General features: G+C 49.2%; 2 protein-coding genes across 16 annotated transcripts in view; one reads left to right on the forward strand and one right to left on the reverse strand.

The window, feature by feature from the left end:
• Window positions 1-748, forward strand: part of Pcbp2 (poly(rC) binding protein 2) — a 26,098-nt gene extending 25,350 nt beyond the window's left edge. For 10 of the 11 annotated variants that reach the window (XM_008838694.3, XM_017799589.2, XM_008838711.3 and 7 more), the window contains one exon: window positions 276-748. In XM_008838694.3, coding sequence (XP_008836916.1) covers window positions 276-312 — 37 coding nt within the window. In that variant the 3' untranslated portion in view covers window positions 313-748. The remainder of the gene's footprint in view (window positions 1-275) is intronic. The other variant, XM_008838742.3, reaches the window with a different exon arrangement.
• Map3k12 (mitogen-activated protein kinase kinase kinase 12) overlaps window positions 549-12,150 on the reverse strand; it is a 17,439-nt gene continuing 5,837 nt past the window's right edge. Inside the window, exons 2-15 of one of the 5 annotated variants that reach the window (XM_008838776.3) lie at window positions 7,393-7,566; window positions 7,085-7,293; window positions 6,402-6,585; window positions 6,037-6,228; window positions 5,635-5,793; window positions 5,351-5,509; window positions 4,601-4,709; window positions 4,271-4,380; window positions 4,015-4,131; window positions 3,762-3,899; window positions 3,026-3,650; window positions 2,804-2,874; window positions 2,444-2,717; window positions 549-2,065 (exon numbers count right to left, since the gene is read on the reverse strand). In XM_008838776.3, coding sequence (XP_008836998.1) covers window positions 1,970-2,065; window positions 2,444-2,717; window positions 2,804-2,874; window positions 3,026-3,650; window positions 3,762-3,899; window positions 4,015-4,131; window positions 4,271-4,380; window positions 4,601-4,709; window positions 5,351-5,509; window positions 5,635-5,793; window positions 6,037-6,228; window positions 6,402-6,585; window positions 7,085-7,293; window positions 7,393-7,529 — 2,580 coding nt within the window. In that variant the 5' untranslated portion in view covers window positions 7,530-7,566 and the 3' untranslated portion in view covers window positions 549-1,969. Of the gene's footprint in view, window positions 2,066-2,443; window positions 2,718-2,803; window positions 2,875-3,025; window positions 3,651-3,761; window positions 3,900-4,014; window positions 4,132-4,270; window positions 4,381-4,600; window positions 4,710-5,350; window positions 5,510-5,634; window positions 5,794-6,036; window positions 6,229-6,401; window positions 6,586-7,084; window positions 7,567-11,167; window positions 12,033-12,150 lie in introns of those variants that run through there. The other 4 variants (XM_008838761.3, XM_008838768.3, XM_008838751.3 and 1 more) reach the window with 4 other exon arrangements.

Below are 12,150 nucleotides of genomic sequence, written 5' to 3' on the forward strand. Positions count from 1 at the left end.
CTTCTGAATTAATTGTGCCTTTAATCCCAGCCCTTGGGAGGCAGAGAGGCAGATCAGTCTCTGAGATTGAGGCCAGTCTGGTCTGCATAGTGAGTAGGGTGGGACTAGGGAGACCATATCTGTCTCCCTGCCACCCTCCCCCAAAAGTCTGGATGGATATACCTTACTTGATAATGAACTGCTGATTGTATGCACATTTCTCCAGCCAGACCTGGTCTAAATGTGAGACGTGTGGACACTGGGTACACTAACTTGTTCTTGTTTCTGTTTTACAGGCTTTCCTCCGAGACGGGTGGAATGGGGAGCAGCTAGAACAGTACAGATTCACCCATAATCCCTTTCTGCTGTTCACCACCACCCATGATCCATCTGTGTAGTTTCTGAACAGTCAGCGATTCCAGGTTTTAAATAGTTTGTAAATTTTCAGTTTCTAGACACTTTATCATCCACTCGTGATTTTTTAATTAAAGCGTTTTAATTCCTTTCTCTGTTCAGCTGTTATGCTGAGATCCATATTTAGTTTTATAAGCTTCTCCCTTTTTTCCAGGTTTTTTTTTTATGTTTTGTTTTTGTTTTTTTTGTTTTTATTTATTTTTTTTGGGCTCATGAATTTTTGTTTGTCATGGAAATGTAAGAGTGGAATATTAATACATTTCAGTTTAGTTCTGTAATGTCAGGAATTTTTCAAAAAAATTAAAAGATGGACTGGAGCTTTTTCTTTGTGAATAGAAACTGGATGCCACAGTGATTTATGTGGGTTTTATTCCTGTTGTCTGGATGTTATTTTTATACTTTTAACCCTCACAGGACCCTGACTGGGTTTGAATAGAAGACTTTATTCCAATTAAGATATTTACCACTCCATGTTTTTTATGTGCCCCTGATCTTTTTTTTTCCCCATGACCCTCTCTGGTTCACCCTTATATAAAACTTGTTTCTGAAGATTGATGATGATACTTCTATAGAAGGACTTTAGAGCTGCATACCCTTCAATGGAGCCAGGGCAGACAGATGTGTACCCATAGAAATGGTTGGACATGTATCTTGGATATTTAAGTTTCGTGGGAATGTGTCCCCTTATTGAAGCTTGCATACTTCAAACAGGAAAGTAGCTGCATGTTCCTAGTAACTGTTAATTTCTGGTCCTGAGTACATTGAGATCTACCTGAAATTGTTTAGAAAAGTACCTGCTGCCATTTATTTTAGAAAGTTGGGGTTTGACATGTTTAGTGAGAAAAGGTGTCCAAAGTCCTCCAAGGATCCTACTTAAACCACTTATGCTACCCCACTTGTTCACCTCACCAAGAAAACCCTCAACAGCTGGGCCTCATGGAGTGGTTATATTTCAGGATTGTTCACAGGGGTTACAATGACAGTCCCCACCCCAATCAGGCACCAGGATAAAAGCAGGGACTTAACAGCACCCCAGTTCTTCAGCTTGAGCCATCACATGCTATCGTGTTCTAACCTGCCTTTGGGCCCTCTGGGCCTTGGGCACAAAAAATGGAAGGACAAAGAAATGGGTTACATTGCCACCTGAGAACCCTCAGAGGGGAGGACCCAGCCATAGTTTCCATCCTCCCAAGTGCAAAATGTGTAAACAGTAAATGGAAAACAAAAGTGCAGTCTAAGTGGTTCCTCTCCTGCTCTCATGTTGCAGGGGTGGACAGTGTAGACAAGCCTGGCTTTTCTATTGCCTAGTTGCTTGCTGAACATAAGGAATGGGGTGAAGCAAGAAGGGACCAGTTTCCCTTTCCTCATAGCTCTAGGGCAGTACTTGGGAGTCATTGTTTCCACAGCTGCCAAAGTCCCTAGAGCTTATCAGGGACTAGGTGTGTGTGGGGGGTGTCATTCTCTCACAAGCCTGACTTAAGGCTAAGAAAGCCCCATCTAACTCTGTTGATTATGTGGCGCGTATATATATTATTTATATAAATATTTATCTATGTACAAGGAATAAGAGTGTCTTTCATGGAGGAAGGGAGGCTGGGGGCCGCAAGGCATCAACGCTGTTGGAGTTGTCCAATTCAGTGCTGTCACAGTCTGAGTCCTCAGGATTGGGGCCCTATGAGGAAGAGTAGAAATGCAATGATGTATATAGCTCAGCATCTCTTGGCATTGCTGAGTCCTTCAGGGCCCCTCACTGGGATGTTTTAACAGAGATGCCTTTTGTTTTACTGCCTAGAGGTTTGTTCAGGTTGTGCTCTAAGGGACCAGACTCCTTTAACGATATTTCTCTGGCTGTAGTTTGTGGCCAGCTAAGTGTTACGTACCACACTAGACACTGTGGACTGTAGGCCTCATGGGTATTTACTTCATTAGAATGGAGGAAACAGGCTTATAAATGTGAGTGCTAGCATGTGCAACTGTCTTTCCAAAAGCTTTGAATTGAGTGGGTGCCTGTACCCAGTTCATGTTCACTATCTGGGTTTCTCTTGCTTACCTGCTCACCTCTGAGTAGGTCCTGGTGTGGGTTGGACAAGGATCTGGGTTCAGGGTTAGGGACCACCTCTGAAGCAGGTGGGTCCAGTGGGATTTCTGAGCCCTGGGAGCACATGTCATCAGACCGGTCATCTGGCCGCTCATCAGTGTTGGTGCTGCCAACCTCTGGTGTGCCGCTGGGGGAAGGCTCACTAGCTGTACCTTCCTCCACATCTGATGGGTTCTCTGAACTGAAGGTTGATAGTGACTGACGCATGTTCAGGCCCTGAGGCCACCTAAATTTTGGGACATAGTTACAGCTTATCTGGTCCTTCTCAGTCTCCAAAGCAAAGGATGCCATTATACTCTGTTCTCCACTCACCTCTGGCTTGGTGTCAGCTCCACCTCACTATCCACTTCTCCTTCTTCCTCTTCAGATGAGACACCACGTTTCTATAGTGGAAATGGGGAAGACTGTTCAGAAATGGGAACGGGTCATTGGAAAGGTACACAGTGTTGGAAGTGGTTTGAGTGTAATGTGGGACACTTGGACGACTAGGGAAGTGGAGGAAAGGGCATATACAGGAACTTCTCCATACTTTACCTGACTGCGAGTTACAGCAGCCCTGTACAGCAGTGCAGCTGGGGTCAAGTGCTGGGACCCAGCCCGGCTTCCTCCCCGGCCTGCTGTCCCTTCCCTTCCAGTTCCCAGCAGCCCCACACCTTCACCAGGTCCTACTGGTGGAGGAGGCTCCCCTTTGGCTCCCCCAGGTGAATCTGGGCTGGTGGAGCCAGGAGCAGAGCCCTCACTTGGAGGGGTATCACCCCGGGGTGGAGGTGGGGAGCCAGGATCCCCAGCTCCACCTGTGGCCCCTCGGCCCCGGGCTCCCAGTGCTGCTGACAGCAGGTCAGGGGATGAAGAGGACATCTTTCGGAGCAGAAGGTCATGGTGTAGCCCACGGAGAGCAGGAGGACAGGCCTCCCAAGCTAAAGGTCCCATTCCTAGGCCCCCTGGGCTTCCTAGTCCAGGTTCATGGGGTGGCACAGGACATGCACGAAGCCCAGGCAGGTCTCCACAGCTGCCCTTGGCACTGGCTTTGCGGTGCCGGGTCTTGCCACGTCGACTTCTTCCTGGTGAGGGGGGGCCCTTAGGACACCCAGGAAGCCCTACCCCACTTAGGGCTGCATCGAGTTTGGGTAGCAAAGATTCTGTTTTGAGAATGTCTGGCCTAGTAGAGGAGGGAAAAGTACAAGGTTGGGATTAAATTTAAGTGTTTAATATCTTACACTGCCTGTACCCCTCCTACCACCCTCAAACCACATCCTCCTTTAAGCCCCACCTTTTGCTATGGGGTGACAGCTTCTGTGGCACATTCCTCTTCTTAATGAGCTTCTCCATTGTGTTCCCATGCAGGAGGCCACGAGAAGGATGTGACTTAAGTAGGCCTGGACACCTCCGTTCTAAAGCCTGTTCCCGCCTAAAGATCCAGGCACCTTCTCAGTTGGGCATATGACCAAGAAGGGAACAGTAGGGTCTCTTGAGTCAAGCAGCTCCATGAAGAGAGGGATGTGTGTAAGAGTTGGTAGGGTTACCTGAGCAGCTCCCGCTCCTTGAGTTCCAGCTGCAACATGAGGGCGTTCAATTCCATGTACAGGTTGTTGGCTCTCTCCAGCTTCCTTTCATAGTGCTCTCTGATGTCCAAGGCGTGTCTGAAAGCAGATGAAGTTCCCCCATGACGAACTGGTTTTACCTGGTGCCATAATGGACCCCGTTCTCTGGGCTCCATGGTGTAAAATTCCTGCTGTTTAGATTTTTTTAGATAAGCCACTTTACTAAATGGATACATACCTGAGCTCCTCCCTTCTCCGCATCACCAGCTCCTCTTCTAGGCGGTGCAGACAGGTCCCTTCTGACTTAATTTTTTCAAAATGCAGTTTCACTTCTTCCCGCCACTCTGCCTGAAGATGGAGAGAGATGAGGGCATGTCCCTTAACTGCACAGATGGGTGCTCTGGAGGCTGCTTGCACCACTGTGACTTGTGACTTGTGAGCAAAAGGTAGTGGGACACAGGCTTCTAGGAGAACTAAGCTATTCAGTCCCATTTTCCTGGCCCCTTCCACCAAAGGTTCCCATATGTGCAAAAATGTCAGGGAGTCATTTCTCCTCCCCACAGCACACCTGGGATTTAAAGTAAGTTTCCTGGGGTGTAGAGAGTACATCAGCTGAGGCGATATCCAGGTGTAGCAGGATCTGTCGGAATGATGGGCGATTTCTTGGCTTGCTATTCCTGAAGGGGGTGGAAGGAATTTCAGGGAGGGCCAGTAAGGAACTAGAGCATTTTTACCAAAATGTGTCCTGGGGAATCAATTCTAGAGTATATACTGTGACAGTAAGTCCATGGTCCACACTAGGAAATTATATATTGCCCGTTAACATGTAAGAGTCCCCATATTTTCTAATTGGTTTGCCAAAATCAAATAACTTCAGAGAAAACACACTGAGAAATGCTCAATGACAGAACCATTCAACTTTATGCCCAGTGCATTCTAAGGTCTACTTGATGCTGAGCCAGTTCTGCTCGATGGTGATACGTCTCCCTGCTTCCATGTACTAGTAGGTATGTCACAGGAACCTGGGGATGCGGAAACAGGTTCAGAGGACACCATGATGCATCTCTCATCTTTGAATCTAATGTATTTCTGCAGTTACTGGTCAGTCAGTCCACTCTCCCTCAGCCCTCAGTTGTCGCTCACTTGGTACACATCCTGGGTCCTGCACCTTGGAGAGATTTCATTGGGGAGCTTTGGCTTGTTTTCTCTGCTAAGGGTTCTGGGCCTGGATGTTTGGGTCTAGGTGCTGGCTCTCCCTCAACACTCCTTTGCTTCTTAACTTTGTCGGGTGCAGTCTCCTAGGCCAGGCCATCCTTACCAGCACTGGCGAAGCAGGATTTTGAAGCCATCTGGGCAGCTGGAGGGCACAGGCAGATGGAGACTGTTGCTTCCTACGCCCCAGATGATGGCTGAGGAATCTACGTCTTTGTAGGGAATCTCACCAGTCAGTAGTTCCCATAGCACCACCCCAAAGGACCTGGGGATAAGAGAGGATACCATTTGGGAAAAGAGGTTCCCTCCAGAGGTCCTGTTTGCTGCAAATCTATCACTTATACCCAAGTCCTAGAAGTACTGCCCATCAGTCCTCAGCCTGGTGCTTACCAGATGTCAACCTTCTCAGACACAGGCTCATTGCGGATCACCTCAGGAGCCATCCAGGCTACTGTCCCTGCAAAGGACATCTTGGTGCTCTTGTCACTCAGCTCCTTGGATGTGCCAAAATCTGAGATCTTCACCACATCGTCGTATGTGATCAGCATGCTGATAAAGAGTGTAGTCAGCTGGGGTCCATACCTTTCCACACACCCCGTCTAACTGCTGAGATTCTGCCTTTCTATATATCATTTGGGACACTTAAAAGAAGCTTGCCACAGTCCTCCCAAAGATCTGTCACTTGAAGTTTCTGAGATGGCCACATGGACTTGGGGCAAGACCTAGAAACAGGTGGCCACACTCCCTTAGGTAGGCCACCTTACATGCACATCAGCTTGCTTGCTTACTCACTTGGGGGACTTGAGGTCTCTGTGAATGATCTTGTGTAGGTGCAGGTAGTTCATGCCACCGGCGATGCCCATGGACCAGTCAACCAGCAAGGAGGGGGTGACAGGGCGACCAGCCCTGAGTACCTCGTAGAGCTGGCCTTGAGCACAGAACTCCATGAGGATGCAGTAGCAGGGAGCCTGAGTACAAACACCCCTGAAGGCCAAGCAGTAATCGAGACCTTGGTCAGCTTAGTGTCCACCTGTGGCCCACGTTCCCACCCATGCCATTTGGGGATCTCCTTTGAGGAAGAAAGGGGTATATCCACTGCCCAAGAGGGGGCGCCCCAGGGCTCAGCATGTGTTCCCATCCCCAGCCTTGGACCTCACTTGAAAGTGATGATGTTGGGGTGCTTTAGCTTTCGCAGGTGCTTGATATCTGTCTCCTTGAGGTCTCGTACCTTCTTCACAGCCACTTCCTCCCCATGGAAGCGTCCCAGGAAAACAGCACCCTGGGCCCCTGAGCCTACCCACTGCAGGTCCAGGATTTCCTCAAAGGGGACTTCCCAAAGGTCTGTGGGTAGGAGGCACATTGCATAGGCTCACTTAAAAACCTTCACTTAAGGCTTGGACACATTCAAGGCCAGCACTGGATTGGTTGAAATATCTCAGTGGTGAGGCAGGAAGGTTGACAGTAGGCTGAAAAGACTGGGGAGGGAAATAAATTCGGTGGCTTAAGAGGAGGCTGAGTGGAGGCCTAGGGATGTGGCTCAGTTGGAGAGTGCCTGGCTAGCATGTGAGTCCTGGGTTCAATTTTGAAGCACAACTGTGAAATACTAAAGAGGTAGGGAGTGAGGAGGGGTGTTCAGCTCTGGTGAAGTGCTTGTCTAGCATGGACTGTGCTCTGCATCTGATCCCGGCACCAGAAAATACAGAGGGTGGGTGGGTGCTGAGAGGCTGATCAGATAGGTGAGAGTCCTAGTGGGCAGGGAATGGGTCACTGAGTAGGTTCGGTGGGGTTATGAAAATAGATCAGGTGTCTGGTCAGGGGTTCTCACAGGGACCTGGCCTACCTTCCTGCTGCTGTTTGTGTTCTGTGGAGTAGGCTTTGCCAATCATGGTCCAGACAGGGCGTAGGCAGCCAAAGAGACCTTCAAGGAAGCTGCTGCCACTCTGGCACTGCAGTCGCACTTCGTCAGCCCGAACTCTAGATGCCCGACTTTCAGGTGACCCAGTGGCTCCCCCTGGGCCACCTGCATCCTGCTCATGTAGCTGTAGGACACTGTTGGCAAAAGGCTCAGGGGGCGGCTCTCCACCTGGGGAGGGGCTGGGCCCGCCCCCACCCTGCCCTCCCAGAGGTACTACATCTCGAAGTACACACTGGGTAGGTGTCAGGTCTTTTTCAGGGGTGCAGTCTGAAGTGTCTGGGTCCAGCTTGCGCATGGACGCCTCACTTAGGGTAGACACAAAGCCCCCAAAGGAAGGAGAGGGTGTGCGGGTCTCATGGAGGCAGGCCATGGCTTCTGAATCCTGGTGTGCTAAACAGCGGTGGGCCCTGTGGGAATGAAAGAGGGAGGGGCTGTCAGAGGTACAGGCCTGCAATCTTGCTACAAAGATTGGGTTGCGAGCTGAGCTCTGTAGCCCCTTGGAGGCAACCCTTGAGCACCACTCTCAGGTACCTTTTCATGGGAAACAATACGCCCAAGCTTCCTCTCAGTAATACTAGCAAGTAACACTCGAGTATACAGGTAACATACTTGACTTTTGTTATCAGATAAATACAAGTAGCAACACCTCACCCAGGTGTTGGTTAAAAAAAAGTCAGGGCTGGTGAGATGGCTCAGTGAATAAAGGGTGCAAGCCTGAGTGGATTCCTCAGTGGAAAGAGAACTGATCTCTACACATACACGACACAACTTTTTTTTTTAAATTTTGACAATCGCAAATTCAAGTACAGAAGTGGTAGAGTATGAACTTGCTCAGCATGCCCAAGGCCTGGATTGAATCCACCACCAAAAAGTGGTGGTCTGCTTCAGTTGTACTGCATTTGACTGCTGTACTACTGAAGGCCTCCCTGGGTTTCATCTCCACAGCAAAATCAAAAGCTAAGAAACCCAAGTGCAGTGGTACCTAGTTCCCGTCTCCTTGTACAGTTGCTGGCACTAACCCTGGCAGCTCTCATTCCCTTCAGCTGATGTTCTTTGGTGCACAGATGTCAAAGACACCTTTACCTTGGGTCTCAACCTCAGACACACAGTAGCAACATATCTAGACACCTCTTGTGTTGAAGCACGTACAATACTATAGGCACCTCTGATGATGTTCCTAGGCTTACCTCGTCACTAGCTGCTGAGGCCTTGGGAACTAACACTCAGCTCAGGGCTCACATCTGGCTCCTCTCAGTGCTTAGAGGTACACACTCAGGCCACACCAAAGAAAAAATGAGCGTGAGGTGTCCAGAACTGTAACCACAGAGCTCTGCTATTCCCTCGGCTCAGCTGACAAAAGAAAAGGGCAGAACTATGCAGTGGGGCTGTGTGAAGCTGTGGTCTTCAGCCTCATCCTCCAGAGTCCTGTTCTCCAACTGTTAAAGAGGCCCCATTGCCAGTCATAGTGGTGCACATCTTTAGTCCCAGCACTTGGGAGGCAGAGGCAGGCGGATCTCCGTGAGTTCAAGGCCAGCCTGGTCTATAAAGTGAGTTCCAAGCCAGCTGGGGGCTACAGGGAGACCCTGTCTCAAAAAGATAAAGGACTTTTTTTTTTCCTCCCCTTTCCTGTTGTTCCACCCCCAGCTCACCAAGATTTAACTTTCCAGGTAACAGAAATATGTCCCAATTCATAGCTGTGTGCTATTTAAATAAAGCAGTCCCTAAAAACCACAAGTCTAGGGCTGGGCATGGTGGTGCTCACCTTTTATCCCAGCACTCAGAAAATGGAGTCAGGTGAATCTCTGAGTTTGAGGCCAACCAGGGTTACATAGACCCCGTTTCAAAAAATAAAAAGGAATGGGGATGTGGCTCAGTTTGGTTTAATGCTTGCCCAGCATGTACAAGGCCCTGGTTTCCATCTAACACTACAAAAAATGGCATTGTTCACATGCCTGTAATCCCAGCACTTGGGAAGTGAAGGGAGAAGATCAGGAATTCAAGGTCTTCCTTGGCTAAGTAAGTAGTGAATCTGAGGCCATTTGGGTTACATAGAACCCTGTGTCCAAAAATGTAAGAATAGAAATTAAAACCGCAAGTCCAGCTGGTCTTCATTGCACACACCTTTCATCCCAGCACTTAGGAAATCGAGGCAGGAGGATAATGAATTTGAAGCCAGTATAGGCTACAAAAGACCCCACCCCCCAAAGAAATGAAACCCCAAAAGCATACAAATAGGCACAAGGTCCGGGTTCAATCCCTCACTGGCACTATAACAAACTAAATATTAGACTTGCTTCTGCCACTTAATGACTATGTAACCACTGACATATTCTAGTTGAGTGCTCCAACTATACAAAGGGCTGAACTAGCTGTCATTCAGGTACAGCAAACTCCCACCTTTCCAGACTTGTTCAGAAACTGACAAGTCATCCTGTTCTATCTCCACATTTAGTTGGTTATCAAATTATGACATTTAAGGATTCCTGACAAAAATCCCTTTAATGAGCCAGGCAAGGTGGCGCACACCTTTAATCCCAGCACTCAGGAGGCAAAGGCAGGTGGATCTTTGTGTGTTAGAGGCCAGCCTGGTCTACATAGTGTGTTCCAGGACAGCTGGGGCTACAGGGAAACTCTCAAAAAACTAACAAAAATAAAGAGATTTTAATTTTTTCTAGAAAACATAATTAATGGTTCCTTAAGTAGGTCCTTATCCACGCAGCAGTCTTCTGGGGTTGACTCTTTTACACATTGAATCAGAGTGTGTGTGGATGGAGGGTGGTGGTAAAGTTATACAAGAAGTTTGGGAAACTGACAGTTGTAGCTCTCCTAACAATTTCAAGGCCTTTCTCTTGAATATTGTCAGTGGGTTTGGGGTGGGCTTGGGATCTGCATATTTAACCAACACCTCAGTTGATTCTGTGTCTAGCACATCTGAAAATCTTACCCACTGCCATTCTGTTATCTCTTCTCAAGTCCTGTTACTGTTTAAGCCTCATCAGCTAACCTGGGACAAATGCCTCTTAAATCATCTCCAAATTCTGTCTTTATTCTCCATCCAGCTTCAGCAGGATTCAGAACATAAAACTCTTTAGCCCTGTATGCTTCAACTCCGTAGTGCTCACTGCTATTGGGACCCAGGCTGCACAGCTTAGCCTGACACTAAGCTATATCGAGGTTTTGAACCAGGGTGCCCAAAGACAATTTGAACGTTTGCAAAAAGTCTGTTAGCCTCTGGTATAAGTCCATTATAATCCTCAAAACTGTGGTAGGGGAGCTGGGAGTGTAGCTCAGCTGGTAGTGCACAGCAAGAGGCTCTGAGTTCAATCTTCAACATCGCATACCAGCAACACATTGGTAACCCCAGCACTCAGGTGTGAAGGTAAGAGCATCAGAAGTTCAAAGTTATCATTGGTTACATGATGAGTTTCAGGCTGGCCTGGGCTACACAGTGAGACTTGTCTCAACAAAACTAGGAATACACAAGATTGAACATGTCAGCATTCTGTCAAGAAGAGTGGAGGGGCTCACAAGGCCCCATCCCTCCCTCTCTGAGGCTATAAATGCAGCTAATGGTTGCTGCGGGGAGGAAGAGACATTTTCTTTGTGATATAACCATTGATAAGGTGACCGTTCTTCTGTAAATAACCCTTCACTCTGGGCTGTGAGCAGCCCTAATTAAACTCAGTGGGGGTCTGTCTGTCTCTCTCTCTCTCTCTCTCTCTCTCTCTCTCCCTCTCTCTCCACACACACACACACACACGACAATGGATGGGGCACTGAGAAGGGGATAAGCGGGACGTAGGGTAAGGTGGCAGGAAAGGCTTATAAGGGAGTATGATCAAAATACTTTGCATGCAAGAAAATGTCACAATGAAACCCATTAATATATACCAGTAAAAACAAAGACTGTAAGAACACAGTTGGCATTATTTGCCTCATTTTACACACTACCGCACAAAAGTATAACCTTGCTGGTGGCGTCACACCTAGTAAGCAGCTTAAGTTTACCCTCAGGTATGCTCTGCCTAGAAGGCGCTGCTCATCCCCTCTCGCCTTCCAAGTCTCGATTCATCCTGGAAGTCTTCTGGGCTGTTCCAACCCTGTCTAGGTTAATGCCTCTTCTGAGTGGGCACAGCCCTGAGGTTCCCCTTTCGCGGCTCCCATTCAGCTTCTTACAGCACATGGCACTCAGGGAGGCGCCAGCAGAGATGAAAGCACTGCTCTACCCACCCAGGAGCATGCATGCATTGTGCAGCTCTGTTCTCTCCATGGTCAGAACCGCCTAGCATTATTGGTTTTCATGTTCTAGAGAAAACTGAGATCCAGAAATCCGAAACCAGAGTCGAGTTCAGCCTTTGAATCGCCAACATATCCCACGAAATTTGCGGCGTCGAGAGCGAAGGTGTCGATTGTAAAGCAGATCAGTCAAACTTAGACCAGCCTGGTCAACACAGCGGATAATTTCCTCCAAATGACCCAAGGCCTCCCTCACCACGGTCTCAAGTCTGCGCTTTCCTTCTGGACCACCTAGAACCACAGATGGGGCTCTCGGACCGACACTCTCGGCGCCGCTGGGCAGGAGCAAGGAGAGTGAGAGTAAGCGGTCCCGCCAGCGTGAAGGGCAGGGCCCACCTGCTGGACCACCTGGTCCGCCAGCGATGGATCCCCAAGCCCAAGCCAGGCCCACTAGAAGCGGAGAGGAAGGGGTTACCGCCACGGCGTCCCCTCCCCGCGCCGACCTCTCCTTCCCGGCCGTCACGTGCCGTAGGGCCGGGTGCGTGGCCGCAGGAGGGGTCCCGGTGGGGAGAGGGGAGCACAGCGGGCTGGGGGAAGGGCTAGGCGCTGCGGCGTAACCATGACGACTGGGCCCGTGGCGCGCGTGAAGTCACCAGGACAAGATTAGCCTAAGGTCACGTGAATGCGAGGTGGGGGCGTGGCCGTGCCAGAGCCCGCCCCTGACCTGGACAGGCGGGGGTGGGGCGGGGTGGGGT

Source organism: Nannospalax galili, unplaced genomic scaffold (assembly GCF_000622305.1).
Source record: "Nannospalax galili isolate Female #2095 unplaced genomic scaffold, S.galili_v1.0 scaffold251, whole genome shotgun sequence".
Lineage (NCBI taxonomy): Eukaryota > Metazoa > Chordata > Mammalia > Rodentia > Spalacidae > Nannospalax > Nannospalax galili.